This window comes from Pteropus vampyrus, unplaced genomic scaffold (assembly GCF_000151845.1).
Source record: "Pteropus vampyrus isolate Shadow unplaced genomic scaffold, Pvam_2.0 Scaffold436, whole genome shotgun sequence".
NCBI classification, from domain to species: domain Eukaryota; kingdom Metazoa; phylum Chordata; class Mammalia; order Chiroptera; family Pteropodidae; genus Pteropus; species Pteropus vampyrus.
Genome location: NW_011889217.1, coordinates 1,007,424 through 1,025,738, shown reverse-complemented (window position 1 = coordinate 1,025,738; position 18,315 = coordinate 1,007,424). Strand labels below are relative to the sequence as shown.

At 36.0% G+C, this 18,315-nt stretch overlaps 1 protein-coding gene and 1 pseudogene across 3 annotated transcripts in view; both read right to left on the bottom strand.

The window, feature by feature from the left end:
• The window catches only part of UBAP1 (ubiquitin associated protein 1), a 60,270-nt gene that overhangs the window by 7,135 nt on the left and 34,820 nt on the right, over nucleotides 1-18,315 (bottom strand). For 2 of the 3 annotated variants that reach the window (XM_011381418.1, XM_023524069.1), the window contains 3 exons: nucleotides 17,263-17,303; nucleotides 6,487-6,611; nucleotides 925-1,860 (listed from right to left, as the gene is read on the bottom strand). In XM_011381418.1, coding sequence (XP_011379720.1) covers nucleotides 925-1,860; nucleotides 6,487-6,611; nucleotides 17,263-17,296 — 1,095 coding nt within the window. In that variant the 5' untranslated portion in view covers nucleotides 17,297-17,303. The remainder of the gene's footprint in view (nucleotides 1-924; nucleotides 1,861-6,486; nucleotides 6,612-17,262; nucleotides 17,304-18,315) is intronic. The other variant, XM_023524070.1, reaches the window with a different exon arrangement.
• Nucleotides 16,585-16,703, bottom strand: LOC111732265 (annotated as a pseudogene).

The window sequence follows — 18,315 nt, the reverse complement described above, 5'->3', positions numbered from 1 at the left end:
GCTGTAAGCAGGCCAAGATTCATCTTTCTACCTACCAACTAATAGCAGGCTTGTTATGGTCTCTGATAGATGCCCCACCAATACAATCAAGCTCCTTTCTGGCTCTTTGATATACCGTCATTTTAAAAATCTGTGGACTGGTGTAACAAGATCCTTGGACTTCTATGATTCTATCCTAGAGTGCAACAATGTATCATTCTGTGCTGCTGAAACAACCACATCAAGACCTAAGCCTATATACTCTGTGACAAAGTAACCTTACTGAATATGGAAATTTTTGTGTGTGACAAAATCAGATTTTCTTCAAGACACAAGCTGCAACATTTTTTATCAACCCATATTCAACTCTAAATCTGAATTCCTACCTTCCCCTCTCCCTCCTTTTGGAGAAAACTGCACAATTCATAGTAGTGAGCATGTTAAAAAAAGGTAATTTTAGAATTAAAACATGCAGGTTTAAAAGTGATGAATTTCTACCTTTCGTTTGGACTTCCAATACAACAAGGCAGAATGAAATGGAGGCAGGAGTACAAAGCAACCTTAAAAAACCATGAAGAAAGGTAATAGTTTAAAAGTACAAAGAAAGCAAGCCTTTAAAAAATGCAAACACAAGACGTGCGGCACAGAAATAAAATTGATTAGGCAGGAAAATACCATTCACATGACATATGTGATCTTTAAAAAAAAAAAAAAAAAAAAAGACCAAAAGATGCAGAGAGGAACAAGCCCACATATTCACAGTAGGTACACAGCTAACAATCCTTATCCTCAGGAAAACCAGAACTACATATATAAGCAAGGTCAATTTGGTCATGCCCTACCTTGCCCTAAATTTCAAAAAGAAGAATGTGAAGATAGAAACCACAAGGTAGAAGAATTTAGAAGACTTTGGAACTTTAATTTAAGGGGCTTTAAAAGGCTTACCGTGAGACCTGTATTTGGAGGTGATGATTCTTCTGTGCACATAGACAAGACAGAGAGGGAAGGCATCTGGGAGATCATATCAGAAGGATTCAGGGTTGGCACCTCTGTGCCAGTGTCCAAGTTCAAAGCTGAAAGCCCAAGAGTATGATGCCCATTGAGCTCACTGGCACTGCTTTGGGTGGAAGGCTTTAGGGAATTCCGGAACGTGCCATTGCGGAGGCAGGATGTGCTATGGAAAGTGCTTGCCAGCTTGGCTGTTTTCTGATTGCTGTCATCAGAGTCAAGTTTGGGGAATGACAGAGATTTGATATTGCTTACTGCAGGGATGGGGGGAAGGGACACTTTGGAAGACAGCGACATCTTTTCACAGTTGCCCAACTGTGGTAAGGTTATAAAGCCATTGGGTTTGTGAAGAGGCTTGAAATCTAGTGTTGCCCGCTCCAGGGATGCTAGGACCTCTTCATCCTGTAACACAGACCCAGAGCCTCCTCTAGGCAAGTTATTGTCCAATAACTGAGCCACAATAGGTCCAGTGGTTCCTACCAGAATGTTTCTCAGCTCTTCCTTCTCATCAATAGTTTTTAACTCCAGATTATCAAATGGGTCTTCTTCACACTCAAAGTCAGCAGGATTGAAATCTGCCTTTGTGTGGGGTGGGCTGAGAACTTTCTGTTTCGTGGCACTGCTGCTGACCCGAGTCGGGGTGAGGATGCTGTTGTGCTGTAAGCTGGCAAGGATGGGGTTAATAGGAGGTGGCTTTGTGGCTGTACTGTGAGTCTTGGAGAAGCTCATTTTTCTATCGCCCTCCGGGCCACTCTTAGAATTCACTTTAGCTTCTGCTTCCTCAGCCTTACGCTCTGCTTCCCGCTGGGCTTCTTGGATTTTCTTAATGTCTTCAGCCCACTCAATGGTTTTCTTTTCCAAGGAGAAATCATACTGTAAAGATATAGCAGAGAAAAGAGGTGTGAACTCAGGGTGGCTGCCCCTCTTCAAAGCAATTCTCCCACCCAATTCACTTCCCCACTAAACACAAGGTGTTCTAGATGATCCTCACTCAGGAAGACTAAGGCTTCCTAATCTTAAAGGACTCAAACTACACTCCCAGCTTTTCTAGAAATTAACTAGAAAGAGCTCCCCTACCTCTAATCCTATGCACCAGGACAAATATTACCTTGTCATTTCTCTTGTTTCTCTTCCTTCAGACTATTTCCCTTCCTAGAACTCTTCATTGATGACTCAGAGCTCAGCCACCTCCTCTATGAAGCTTTCCGGATGGCCTTTTCCTTCCTCTGAACTCTTATAAAGTATTTGCCTATATAATTTGATGCCGAGCATGTGACCACATGTAGCTTTAACCTTTCTCTAAACACTTCCCCAACAATATCATAAGCCTCTTATGGGCAGCAAACTGAGCTTTAGGCCCTCTTAAGGTCTCTATTATCTAACACAATGCCCCAATATATCTTGTGCTCAATAATAATAGCACTTAACATTTAAGAAGCACTTATAAGGTACATGCATGATTCTAACTAAGTGCAGTTTATGTATTAAAGTCTCTAGATTTTCTCAACAACCCTTTAAAGTAGGTACTATTGCTATCCTCGCTTAATAAGGGCTATGCTCAAGGTAACAAAAGCTAATAAGTAGTAGAGCCTGGATCTGAACCCTGGCAGTCTGACTATAGAAACTATGCTTCTTAAGCCACTATCAAATTATAATGAACAGACTGTACTCTAAATGCAAGAAAACTGCTTATGAAAAAATCTAGACATTCAAATTAATATTTTACAGTGTAAACTGCACAAGGATTTACTTCATGGTTCCTTAACAATACCTTAAAGCATGGATCAATTTACAAAAATTTCATTTGCACACTTAAAAAAAAAACATTTATAATATAAAAATAAATTCACCTAGCAACAGAAGAAAACAAAGCCTTTGGCGGTCACTCTAAAGCACCAAAGCTAAACAATGTCTGTGTGCACGTTCAAGGTTGGAGACACATTAAGAATCAAAAAGAGAGGGAAAGGAGAAGAAATAGGCCTACCGTACAAGAGTGCAAGAGTTTTAAACATAATAAAGTACCTCCGGTAATTTCCATGCATTTTGGTTTTAAACAACATAAGAGAAGCCTAGAAATGCACATGTCAAGCTCATTTCATCCCCGAGCCTGCTGCTGGGCCCCAGAAAGACATCTGGGGATCACTGTGCTTCCTTTCTACCCCTAGCAGCACAGTGAGAAAAGAGCACTTTGGCTGCTGCTTCTAACTGTGGAAGAAATCCAATTTTGCAGCTGGTCTCCTCCACCAAAAACTAAGGCTGTAACCAAGTTCCTGACACCTGTAAACACAGGTCTCTGAAGTTTTTACTCCCAAGAATAATTGGAAATTTCTTTCCTTTTTTATAAAAGCTATACTGAGCTTTTGTTTTTTTTAACCACCAAAGTAATGTAGAATACTTAGAACACGGGAAGGGAGGAGCAGAAATATCACAGTGAAAAAATAAAAATGTGGTTTGAGTGTACAATAATAAATAATAACAGCAAAAACATTTATGGAGTACCAGGAACCAGGGTAAGCATTATAAATGCATTATTTTATTTAATCCTTATAACAACTTTAAAAGCTAATTATCCCCATTTTACAGAGAAGAAATGGAGGCTTGGAGAGTTTAAGCAATCTGTCCAAGATTACATAGCTATTATATGGCAATGCCAGTCCATGAATGAGTGACACCAGAATTCACTCTAAACCGTGACACTAAGGGCCACTTCCCACTTACTGTGGCTACCACCACCACATTCAATAAAAGCTTTCTGGACCCTGGGTGCGAGGGTTATGTATGTTTTTCTACTGGCTCACTCTGATAAATTTTCAGCTGAAAATTCGAGTTTGTACTACCAAGCAAGGGCAAATATGACCAACATAAGAAGCTTCAAGCTAGTTGTCTATGGCAGTGGTCCCCAACTTTTCTGGCACCAGGGACGGGTGCCCCTATAAGAATCTAATGCTTGAGGTAGTGACTGGGGAGCAGCTGCAAATATAGATGAAGCTTCGGTTCCTACTACCATTGACCTCCTGCTGTGCAGCCTGGTCCCTAACAGTCACGGACATGTATGGGTCTGTGGTCTGGGGACTGGGGACCCCTGGTCTATGGCTCTAGGTCTGACTCTTCTCTGGATAGGGAGGAGTCCAGAACCAATATCACAGCCAAATCCTCCAGGAAGTACCCAGGCAAAGTTTATGGCTAATCTGCAATTAGAAAACAAAAATTATTCAACTGGCCCACACAGGAACGGAACTCAGAGCCTTGATCTCTCATTATTAGTGAATACTATGGGCACTGATCAAATAAATAGAAAATTTCCAGCATTCGGAACAAGTTTTCTAATGGATCAGTGAAGTAGTGAATAATATGAGAACTAATAAAAGATGATGGATGTGTTTTTCAATCATATTGCTAACAGTATACTGGACACAAAGAGGTGTTTACTGAATATTTGTTGTTGCCAATGAAAAAAAAATCACTAGGCAAACAAAACAAGGTAAAACTTTATAAGGAAAATCTATGTTTTCTGGCCCAGTAAAGTCTCCATACACAAAAGGAATAGCAATTCAGTATTCAAAAATATGTAAGATACTCAATACCATTAGTAATTAGGGCAATGTACATTAAAATCACAGTAAGAGACACCCACAAGGATATATATAAACAAAAAGATATTCAATAACAAGATTGGCAATGATGTGGAAAAACTGGAACCCTCATGTAGTGTGGATGGGATTAAACAGTGCAGCCACTTTGGAAATCAGTCTGACAATTCCTCAAAATGTTAAATATAATTACCATATGACCCAGCAATTCCACTCCTGGGTATATATATTCAAGAAAACTGAAAGTATATGTCCACACAAAAACCTGTATAAAAATATTCATAGCAGCATTATTCCTAATAGTCAAGAAGTAGAAACCATCAAAATGTCCATCAACTGATGAATAAACAAAAGATAGTATTATCGATAAAATGAAACATTATTCAGTCATAAAAATTAAGTACTAATACTTCATTAATAGGACATGGATAAACCTTGAAAACATTATGCTAATGAATAAGCCAGTCACAAAAGGCAATATGTTGCATTATTCCATTTATATATGTCAAAATAGGCAAATTTACAGAGACAGAAAGTAGTTTTACTGTTTGCCAGGGGCTAGGGGAGAGGGGAAAATAGGGAGTAACTGTTAATGGGCACTGGGTTTCTTTGTAGGGTGATGAAAATGTTCTGGAATTAGATAGTAAAGATGGTTATACATTTCTGAACACATGAAAAACCACTTAAAAGGGTGAATTTTATGGTATGTGAATTATATCTCAATAACGCTATTATTTTTAAAAAATATAACTGCAATATTCCCACTATGATTACTTACTACATATAGACTGGAAGGTATAACAAAGAATATTTTTTAGAGTAACATAGTGATGCCTTAGTGAATCCTCCAGAAACAAAACAACTTTGCTGAAAAGTATATTTTAAAAAATCTTTAAGTCACAGGAAGAAGTGTTTGAGTGAATAGTGTACTTTTCTTTTTCCACGTGACTCCTCTAAAGTGTAAGCAACTTGAGGACAGTGATTAAGGCATTTATCTCTATCCTCAGCCTAGAAGAGCACCACTCAAAAAGCAGCATTCAATAAATGTGTACTGAAGGAAGAAAGGAAGTCACATAACATAGGGCTATATGCTGCCTTCAAAAAGTCATTCTATATGTATTTATATATAACTGAATTTTAAAGATGAGAGGGTTGAGAAAGCTTTTGAGATGAAATTTCAGCACAGTCTAAAAGAGTAACAGCTTTTAGTATGGTGAGAAAGAGAAAAATATTCCAAGTGCAGATAACATGAGAAAAAATCATGGTATAAACAGGTAACATACAGTATGTTCAACAATTGCTAGTAACATGGTTTAGAGGGAACATGGAGGAGATGATGAGCTAAGGGACTGTTTGTTTTGTTTTAACTATAACCTTATGTCTAGACTTGATTCAATAAAGATTGGTGAATCACTAAATTTTTTAACAGAGATGTTTGAAAATTTTTAAATTTAATTTAGGAATATTATTCTAGAAACAATATGAAAATAGAAGAAAAATGCTATAATCAGAGAGGCCAATTAAAGAGGTTATTGTAATAGCTCAAGTAAAAAGGTAAGTATGAACTAGATAGCAAAGAGGAGACATGGCAGAGAGCAAAATATTACTCAACTTGAGTGACTGAGAAGATAATGAAGATATTAACAGAGAAAAGGAAAAGAGGTGAATAAGCAAGTCTGATGGGCAAATGGGGATTTGTTTCAGACAAGGCATAGAATCCCAAGAGTATACAATCTAACAGATTACACAAGGTTATAACAGATATATAAACATGTGTGTTTGACAATGAAGCAATAACAGCTCTAAGAAATACAAACAAGAGATGAGTTTTTTTTCTTTTATTATACATCAAATTCTTACTTTTTAAATTTTTAAATAGACTAAACTTTAACTAAAAGTCACCACTTACCTGTACTTCTCTGACAACCTGCAAACAATCAGGCAAGGAGAAGCCAATAGGTAGACCAACTTTAGCTGGTGTTTTGAATTTGTCTCCTATCTTAAATGGGACATCATCAAGGTAACTGAAAGTCCCTATAATCAAAAATAAAGTAGAAAATATCAGCAAAAATCTTATTATTTGTTTTACTATAAGCTTATGTCTAGGATACACCATTAATTTATGCTCTCCTAAGACTAAAAGTTATAGGGTTCCTTCTCCTGACCCTAGATCTCTAAGGCAGAAATCCTACTTGATCCTAGCCTTAAAAGGCCTCTCTGCCCTCATCTCTTAATAGTCGCCTACTGGCTCACTGCACTAAGTCACAGTGATTCTCTGTTCCTCAACCATAACTGGGGAAATCCACATCAAAAATTCTGCACTGGCTGCTCCCTCTCTCTGGAATGTTCCTTCTTCAGATAGTCATGTGACTTACTCCATTCCTTCACCTCCTTCTAGTCTTTGCTCTAATGTCACTTTCTCAGTCAGGCTTACCCAGAAACCCTATTTAAAATTACTACCCCAAGCTTACCACAACACTCCCATGTTATCATCTATCTTTTCTCCTATAGCACTTATTACTTTCTAACATATTATAAATTCACTTTTTAATTATACATGTTGTCTGTCTTTCCCAATGGAATGTAAGCTCCTTGCAGGCAAGTATTTAAGTCTATTTTATTCACTGACGTAGTCTCAAAACCTACAGCACTGCCTGGCACATATCAGGCATTTAGTAAATACTTCTGAATGATAATAGACTCTCCACAAAAGAACCTCCTTGATTAGAATTTTTCCACTTTAGTAAGAATCACTTTTTAATTAATACAAAGAAATACTCTAGATTGTTTTTAAGACTACATTCTGGAGCAGATGTGGAAATATTTAAGATGCACAGCACTTATGAAAAAAAAAATCAAATAAGACCATAGGAGTCAGAATAGGATTACCAGGAGACACTACTACTGAACTGCTTTAACTCTCTAAAGGGTCTCTGCCTATCACAGCTGAGTAACAGAGAAAGACCAAGACACCATCATCATAGATTTACAAGGTCAAACAAAATGACAGTGGCTCTTGTATGTAAACTGTCACTAGCTATACACTCCACACTGGACCATGTTTCTTTTCTGGACCAGGTTTGGGGCTAACTTACTGACAGAACCTTCACAGACAATGAAACAGTAGATAAAATGAATTTTGCTTTTTGAATATTAGCAGGTCAGATAGGCCTGCTCTGGGCCTAACACTAGTGTTATTTTCTTGAGTGCTCACAGACAGAATAAGACAATTATACCTCTTCTGTGAATATGACTTCAATCCTTTCTAAAAACTCTATATATTTAAAGACTTATCAAGGTTAAGATATATTTGTAATCTTATTAATACCACTCCTGATGTAGGTATTGCTCTGATATACCTAAAACCCTCCATCAGGAAAAAGGCCCCTGGTCCCACTCTTGGGGGTAGGGAGTTTCTCTTTTCCATATAACTTCTAGCCAAAAATCAAACATTTTAACTATTTCTCATTCGGCTAGCAAATTAAATCCATAACTGTGTTCAATTAAATAATTTTTCTGAGACATAACTATAACAATTAACACTCTAGAAAATTTCCAAGTTAGTCATACCTTTATAAGTGCTGTTTTCTCAGCTGGCAATAGCTATCAAATTCCCACTCTTATTTACTTGATTAATAATTTCTAGTCCTTTAAGAATGAGCTTAAGAACAACTCCCTTTTCAGTCTCAGAACACCTAGTTCATACCACCACCTCAGGTCTTACCATTCTGTACTGTTAACAGTTTGTTTCCTTATATTCCCCTTTAGAGACTGAGCAAAAATTTGAGTGTTCCTTAATAAGGGACACATATTTCATATTTACATTTCTCTAGTTAGCATAATGTCTGGCAGATGAGATTTGCTAAATAAAGAACAAATAAAGAAGACATGGTCTTATACTTTTGTATTTAACTGTCACCCCCACATTAATGCACAATTAATATTTACTAAAATTAAAAATGGTTTACCTAAAATGGCAAGGCTATCAATGAAAATATTTTAATAGAGTACTCATTCAAAATACAAACGCTTTTCTAAGATTGTGAACAAAGTCACAAAAATCTACTAGGTGCCAAAAAAAAAAAAAGTATCAAATACCATCACAGCTTGCCAATGAAACTAAGTGTTGGTTACACTAAAATCTTCTGCCAGTTATAAATGTTTTGTTATAGAGATTAAAAGCAAAGTTCTTTTTAATTTTAAAGAATTTTTATCTGTCTTCTATGAAAATGGGTGTTCAAATGTTACTGAAAGTTACAGATTCTAACTTTGGCTGATTAACTGGAAACAAAGCTAAAATTAGCATTTTCTAAGAAGCACTGGAAAGAATACAATCATGTTAACAATCACAAAATTAAGTCTTTCTTTTAAGAAAATTTTAAGTATACAAAGTTATACGATACACACATATTACAAAAAATCCTATTCATAGTAACAGAAGCATATGTGATATGTAAGTATAAGAAAATCTATTCACAATAATACTAACAAAATTTTCTTAATCAGTTCTATTTATGATTGGTAATGAGAAGATGAGAGGAAAAAATTCTCTACAAAAAGTATTATACTCGAGATATCTGAGCCAAATGAGAATCTCTCTCAAAAAAGTGTTCAGTTTCCTTGCCTACATTTCAGTTAGGAAACTATAACAATGCTGTATACACTGATGACTTTATAGTTTATAAATGCAACCAGGCCCTGACTTAAGGACAGACAAGATCATGTAGAACCCCTTTAAACAACTGCTGTTTCTCTTCAAAAGAACCAATTACAGGGATTTGCTTTAAAAAGCAGTTTCATTTCACTATCAAAGCCAATGCCAAAGGGACTTAGCACATCCCCTAACCTTCCATTAGTCCTTTAAATTTTGCTAAAAAAGATTAAGAAGTTTTGTGATTACTGGGAGGAGTGGGTAGGGACAAAGAGCAAAAGGCATTTAAAGAGATGGCAACCAAAAAAACAACCTTTTAAATAATGGACAAAGACTACCATAAGTACAATTAATCATGCTGTGAGGATTAAAAGACTTTTTTTTTTTGCGCAAATATAACCAACTATGCGCCTTAGGAACTATTCATTTTATCCAATATATCAGAACATCTACTTAAACACATCAATTTCTCAATATATTTTATTTTTTAAATAGACTCAATAAAAACTCAATTAACCACACGGACCAGAGAATTAGGCATTGTAGCTAACAATTTCCTGGCTCACCCCAAATATCTTCTAGTTTCAGTCTTTATTACTGAAAATCTTTCTAAAACGTCTGAGCCCATTTTCCTAAGTTCAATTTAGAAAAATACAGCACATCTCTGATGACTGTGGCTGACAGCAGTTTTTGAAGTCAGGTTCTGCACACTGCTTACATTATGCCACAGTGGAAGAGACCAGGCTGCACGTGCTTATGATCTTGTGACCTCCCTGTTTTTCCAGGAAATAAAAAAGGAAGCGGGGTACAATTCCATGTGGGGGAAAAATTCCTAACAGAAGGTAGCAAATCAATTATGCTTAATTCAGGTTTTACTGTTAATTCAAATTGAAGATTCAAACTGAGGTTTTCGAAAAAGAACAGGTCAAACTTTAAGTGAAAAATTGTAATTCCATGATTGAGTATCACTATCTTAAAGCCTAAATCAGGTAACACAAAATCATAGCTAGATGGACACATGCATACATAATTACACAGAGATCTGCTATAAGATGTGAAGTAGCAAGAAAATGTTAATCATACCCTAACAACAAAAACAAGCCAGATAACTTACAAAATGAGCTTTTTAATATACAATGCCTGGCATTCAATCAAAAATAACATACACAACGAAACAAAAGAACATCATCAAGAGAAGAACTACTTATCAGACCCAAATCCAGGGATGACCAAGATACTGGAATTATTGGACAGCTTTAAAATAGCTATAATAAATATGTTAAAAGATCTAATGAAAAAGGTGAACAATGTGAACAGATGGGGAATTTCAACAGAGATGGAAATATAAAGAGACAACTAGAAATACTAGAAATGAAAAATGCGTCTCAGAAAAGAAAATTTTGATAGTTCATAAGCCAGGCTATGCATTAATCAGAAGACAATAAATACTCAGCAGAAGAATCAGAGAACTTGAAGTTAGGTAAAAAAAAAATTAAATTAAATTAACTGAATTGAAACACAAAAAGAAAAAAATGGAACAGAGCTTTAAGAGATCTCTGGAATACTATCAAACAACCTAATGTATATGTGATTGGAGTTGCAAAAGGATAAAAGACAATGGAATAGAAGAAATGTGGTAAGAGATAATGGCTGCAAATTTTCCAAAAGTGATTTAAAAAAATAAACAAACATCAAACCACAGATCCAAGCTAACTCCAAGAAGGATAAACACATAAAAAATCAGACCAAGGCGTATCACAATCAAAATGCTGAAAACAAAAGACAAAGAGAAATCTTAAAAGAAGGGGCAATATATTACATACAGGAGAACCATGATTAAATGATGGCCAACTTCTCTACATTACACTGTAAAGCATTTGTAAAGATTTAAAATGTTTTCTATAATATACCTTTTCCTATCACTCAGCAGAAAAAATATTTCAATATCTTAGAAGAAATTAAACCAAGGGCAAAATGAACCTCTCTAGAAGTTAGCTAAATGATCATAAATAGGATAGCTTGGCCTGCCAAAGGAGAGAGTTTAATTTTATCAAGTCCAATTATAGGAACACGTTTTCCTAAATTAGAATCTCATAACATTTTTCCAGATATTAAAAGAGTAATTTGTTTGTTGAAATATTTTTTAAAATCCTTTAAAAGTCACTTCTGACAAATAATTTTTTACTTAGATGAAACAGTGGAAAACAAGTTAAAAATTAAAGAGGATTGACATTTTAAAGTACCAAGATCCAACAAAGGCCTGATTTAAACTGAACCAATGGTTTAAAAATCTCTGAGAAGTAACTGCTTTTTTCTCTCATTCTGTTATTTAGGGGTATGTAGTTATTAACAACAGTGGAAGATATTCAACTTCAGTTGGAAAGAATAAACTTGAAGGTAAATCAAGTACAAGTCATAAGATAGCACAGCACAAGGTCTAGTTGGCCCAAATATTTAAAGAGAAAAAAAGCATTTTCATATCCAGTCATGAGAGCAGTCGTCACCTCCTTGTCCATACCCCTAGAAGCCCTAGAAGACTTACACACACACACCCACTAACCCTCAATGGACCAGTCAGAGAATATCTAATTTAAGGGAAACTAAGTCATAGGCTCATAAGCTAGGCTGTGCCAATCACATACTCCCTTCACCAAAAAGACTGAAAAACTCTGGCTATATGATGCTAGTCACTTAAGCTGAAAGATCAAATAGCAAGAAGCACCATAACTTGGGCGGCCATTTTTAGCCCCACGCTCTCTACACAAGTAGGCCAAGCCAGCAAGTCTATATAACAGAAGAATAAAAATGGAGCACATCTGCAGAGAAAAGTAGTGAGAAAAGGTTATTTAGCTTCGTGAGAGATGGAGGAAGTAGTAGCCTTAGATTACCGGCTTTCTAATTTCAGCCTTATAAGGACAGGCTGAACTTGATTGCCTGCACTAAATGCCCCTACAACATTGCCTATTAAATAGTCTCCAATTATTCCCTTTAATTTCTATTTCTTACACTACATAGTATCTACAAATTAGAGTCTTTACTCTAAAAACCCAAAGTAAACCACTGAAACTCAAGTGGGAGCTCAGCAAATTAAAGCAAAAAAAGCCAAAGAAAGAGAAAATCTTTTTCTCAAATTTTGCTCAGGTAGAAAGTTTCATTTAATCAAGAAAATTTTGGTTAGGAATGTAAGGAAACAGAGGAAGTTCTAAAAGGTCTTTATTGATCAGATAACTTCAGAATTATAATCTTCTTTCTAAATTGTTTAGCTCGAACACAAACTGGGGTCCAATCTTTTTTCACTCTAATCAAAAAAGGAGTTCCATAAGATTCGAGATAGAAAGCTTTCCTTCTGAAATAAGATTACAAGCTATTTTCTTTGCTATTTTCTTTTCCTAGGTCTTTCCTCTATCTTCGGCTCTATCCTCTCTTTTCCCCTGAAAAAGTGATCCAGAGGTATATTCAGATATGTCTCTCCTACTAACATATGAATACAGTCATGGGTCGCTTAATGACAGGGATATATTCTGAGAAATGCATCACTAGGTGCTTTCATTGCTGTATGAACATCAAAGAGTGCACTTACAAAAACCTAGATGCATGGCTACCTGAACATGCCCTGTCTCGTCTGATCTCGGAAGCTAAGCAGGGTCAGGCCTGGTTAGTACTTGGATGGGAGACCACCTAGGAAGAGCAGGTGCTGTAGGTGTTTAAAAAAATAAAATAAAATAGGGGTGGCTCCATAGTATAGTGGTTAGCATGTCTGCTTTACACACAGAAGGTCCTGGGTTTGTGCCCCAGGTCGAGCCATGAACCATACCCCGGGTGCGCCAGGCCCCGGGTGCACACCCTTAGCGCGTGGGAGGAGACGCCCCGCCTTCAGAGATTCAGTTCTCAAGGGGAAACGGCAAAATCCATAGGTCAGGGATGGAAGGGGGGGGGAGGGGAATAAAATAAAATTTAAAAAATAAACAAAAACCAAAAACCTAGATGCTATAGCCCACTACATAACTAGGCTATATGGTAGTGCATTGCTCCTAGGCTACAAACCTGTGCAGAATGTTACTGTACTAAATATTGTAGGCAACTGTAACACAACAGTAAGTATTTGTCTATCTAAAGATATCTAAACATAGAAAAGACACAATAAAAATATGGCATAAAAGATAAAAAATGGTACACATGTATAGGGCACTTAACATGAGCTTGCTGGACTGAAAGTTGCTCTGGGTAAGTCAGTGAGTTCTGAGTGAGTGCAAAGGCCTAGGACATTACTATACTACTGTAGACTTTATAAACACAGTACACTTAGGCTACACTAAATTTGTTTAAAATTTTTTCTTTATTCAATATTAACCTTAGCTTACTATAACTTTTTCACTTAACTTTTTTAACTTTACAACTCTGTTATAACACTTGGCTTAAACCAGCTGTACAAAAGTATTTTCTTTATAATCTTATTCTATAAGCTTTTCTCTATTTAAAAATTTATTTTACTTTTTAAACGTTTTTGTTAAAAACTAAGACACACAAACAATTAGCCTCAACCTACACAGGGTCATCAAGAGCATCGATCTCACTATATTCCATTTCCACATTCTGTCCCACCGGAAGGTCTTCAGGGCCAGTAATACATGGAGCTGTCCTCTCCTATGATTGCAATGCCTTCTTGTGCAATACCTCTTGAAGGACCTGCCTCAGTCTCTTCTTGAGAAAGTGCCATTCTTTTCAGAAATATGTCCATGGTAGATTGCTTGATTTGTTTTTTTCCATCACAGATTTGCTTGTGAACAGATAATGCACCATGAATATTCCTATAAATGAAAACCATGCAGCTTTGGAGTCCATGTTTTCAAACTTTTTAAGGTGCTTGTTGAGGTTTGCAAAAGCTGTGAATTTTCCTGGTGGTTCTTTTTCTTCTCCTGCAGTTTCTCTTTCTCTTGCCTCTTTTTCAGTTATGTGTTCTTATTCCAGTTCCAACAACTTATTAGTCAATTCCTGAGGAACTACCTCCTGGAGCTCCTCAGTGTCATCCTCATCCACACCCAGATTCAAGGTATTTGCCATCTCAACCACAGCCTCATTGATTTTTGCAACCTCCTCATTCTTAGCAAATCCTTTGAAGTCATAGATGAATCTCTTGAGTGTCTTCTTCCAGATGCCATTCATACACTCCTTGGTGACATCACCCTAAGCCCAAACAAGGATGTAATCCTTCCAGAACTGCATGTGTCTTCTTCAGTTGCAGCAACAGCCTGAGCGCAAAGGTCTTCCTCAGGTATTAGACCTTAAAAACTGCTATTAAGTCCCTGATCCACTGTTTGGATCAAAGAGTAGTGTTTGGGGGAAGAAACACCACTTTGATTTTGGGGTGAAGATCACCAATAAAGAGGATGTCTAGGAGCATTATCAACAATAAGCAAAATCTTCAAAGGTATATTATTCTCTAAAAAGTACTTCTCCATTTCACTGGCATAGCAATGCAGGAGGGTTATCTCCAAAGACAAACTTGGTCACCCATGACCTTACTGCTCCTGCTCCTGCAGTACACTCACTGGCAGTGTATGCTTACTGATACACTTGAAGGCCCTGGGGTTCTCACCCTGCCATATCGCAAAGGGTTTTCCAATTTGTAGCCTGCAACACTGCCCCTAAGACTGCTGTCCTGTCCTTAAAAGCCTTGAAACCTGGCATTGAGTTGGCCTCCTTAATAGATGAAAGTACTTTCCAGAATAGTGTGGTTTCATCCATATTAAATATTTGCTCTGGCAAGTAATTTTCCCCCACAATCAACCCATCTAATTTCCAAAAATACTTCAGCTGCCTTCATATCAGCACTCGCAGAAGATTCATACTCACTTTCACATTATGTGATGAATAACGATTCTTAAATCGTTTAAACCACCTAGAGCTAGCAGTAAGTTTAACACCATAGTCAGGTCTAGTCTTTTATTTCAACATCACAAACTTTTTGCTTTGGCTGTGATCCTCATAGTGCTGAGAGGAATACACTTATATAGCTGGTCTTCAATCCAAGTCATTAGAAGTTTCTCCACATCTCATAAAGGCCTTTCTCGAATTTTTGTTAGTCTTATTGCCTTCAATAAAGCAGATACTTTAACAACTTCCGTCACTTTGTTCTTATTCTTCAAGTTTGTAGCTATGGTGGAATGGAACGTGCCTGACTGGCAAGCAATAACTATCACTGATTTTTCACCTTCATAGTCCTTGATCACTCTTAATTTCATTTCCGGATCAATCACTCAATGCAGCCTTTTCTGGCAACATTAGCAGTGGATTTTTGTATGCTTAGGGGCCATGATAAGCAAAATGAGATTAAATCAAGCACAAGAGAAAATGATACAATCAAGAGATGAAGGAAGCATGAAATGTATGAGGCTGCTGGTGTTACGTAGTATAGTGTTTTACAGCAAACTTTTTTTTATATACATAGAAAGTACATTCTAAAATAATAAAAAGTATAGTACAGTAAATACATAAACCAGTAACACAGTCATTTGCTATTATTACCAAGAATTATGTACTGTACATAATTGGTACAGTACTTATACTTTTATACAGTTAGCAGCGCAGGTTTACACCAGAATTACCACAAACACAAGTAAGGCATTGTTGTGTTATGATGTTATGACGGCTATGACATCACTAGGTGATAGGAATTTTTCAGCTCCATTATAATTTTATGGGACCACTGTCCTATATTCAGTCTGTTATTAACCAAAGCACCGTTATGTAACACATTATTGTGCTTTGAGAGAGCCCTGTAATAATCCTTAAATATAGGATATAACTTACTTGGAAGATCTGATGCCTGACCTGTTATACAGAACGCAAATACCAAAGTTTGAATGACTTAACTCCAAAGGATTTAACAAAACATATACAAATAATATAAGTAAGCACAATCGCAATTCAAAATATTAAAGCTATTGTATAAAATACATAAGCAAGTTAAAACCACAGTGACTGCTGCATCACCCTGACTCTGTTTATTATTATCAAGCAACCATTTGTAGATCAGAAGAGCAGACCAAGACATGTTACCAAGCAGTCTAGCAAATCATTCTTACAATGATATGATTTTTAAATGGAAAATCAGTTTTAAAACCGCTTTTAAAATAATGTGTTGTTTGGATATTTCTGGTGTTTAATTCTTATCTTCTACTGTATGAAAAGAGGGTCTAATTATAACTGCTTAGGCACTTCCATTCCTCCCAAATGCAGATAATAAAGTTTTTTAATGTATTCTATTTTTTTTTTTTTTAGGTGAGGCAACCCTTGGTTGAGCTCACAGATTGCAAGGAACTTCTCAGCTTACAATCCCTTATTCTTTAATTTTTATGCCTATAGCACCTGGTCTTCCTAGGTGGTCTCACATCCAAGTACTAACCAGGCTCGACCCTGCTTAGCTTCCGAGATCAGCTGGGATCGGGCTTGTTCAGGGTAGCATGGCCGTAGACTAATGTATTCTATTTTGGAAGGTCATATCTTAGAAAAAGATAAACTATTAGTCTCTAAGGCAAAACTGTAATTACTACTACTGATATCTCTGGTAACATACTGATCTACTGATCATGGCTTATTTGCAGTATATTACTTCTTTTTATAGGAGAGGGGGAACTAAACCAAAAACATTATTAACTAAAGGTTTAGAATTTTTCATACCTGAGATGGAGAAGAACTATGATCAGGGAATAAGAAAGGGAATCATGACTACTTCAAAATACTGCTAAAGAACAAGAAAAAAGGCAGGCTCCCTAACCATCTCTGGTAGTTTCAAGTACAATAACCATAGAGAGACTCTACCCATTTGAGGAACTGCTTCAATATTAAAATTATCTGAAGTCTCTCTATGGTTATTGTACATTGTTCTACAACTTAATTTTTCTCAAGCTGTTCTTTTAAGCAAACAAAAAGGGCAAAAGGGGCACTTAAACAATGTTAAGTGATTTCAAATTCTCTTATTGAATCATAACTTAAAGCATAATTTATGCATGATATATCTAACAGTCTACTTACCATGAAAATCTGCACCTAACTTCTTAGAAGCCATTTAGAACCTGAAAAACAAAAGAAATATTTCTTAGGCTCATGATGCTTTGAGGGGATAATAAATCATTACAAGAAAACTGAAACTATAATAAAGAAACCAGAAGACTAAAAGGTGTCAGGACTGACAGAGTCCTCACACTTCCCAATCCCAAAGTCTCAAAAAAGAAAGCAGAAAGGGGGAGAAATGAGTTTTCTAGATAAAAATTAAACATTTCCAAAATCTGCATATTCGAAAAAAAAAATTAGACAACTATAGTAGCCACTGACCAATTTACATGCAAACTATCAAAAGGAAAAAATTAACTAAGCACTTATCTTCCTGATATAAGATACAAATATATCAATAATCAATTAAGAAAAAATCCCATTTTATTCAGTTATGCAAATCTAGACCTTTTACTGACAACTGTTCACACTGAAATTTCTGAAGTGGGGAATGGATGACATACAACCTTCTGTACTATTTGAATTTTGTATAAAATTCAAAAACAATGAAGGGGGAACCGATGAAACCACACATCTAGCTTAATATTATTTTTGCAATTTCAGTCCCAATACAAGTAGATACAAAGTCTTCTCTTGCACAAATAATCTGAGCTCTTCAATGTAAAGTTTATCTCCCTTGATATGGTATTTATACCTTTAACTTACCTAATACATAAGCAGGAAAAAAATTAGGGCTAACTACATGAATTTATGGTATGGTGTCTATTAGCCTGTATTATGGTATACTGCAAGGCATCGTACTAAAAATGATCTATTTTCCACTGAAAGTTTAAAAAACAAAGTGAGTATATTGAACTATTTTGTGAAAATTACTGAAAATAGAATTGAAATCTGTATAGAGTTTTTAAAAATTTGATATGCTGATTTTTTTTTTTTATTAAGTTTACTGGGGGTAACATTGGTTAATACAATTATATAATTTTCAGGTGCACATTGTAATTTGACATCTGTATATTCTATTGTGTTTACCACCCAAAGTCCAGTTTCCTTCAACTACCATATATTTGATCCCCT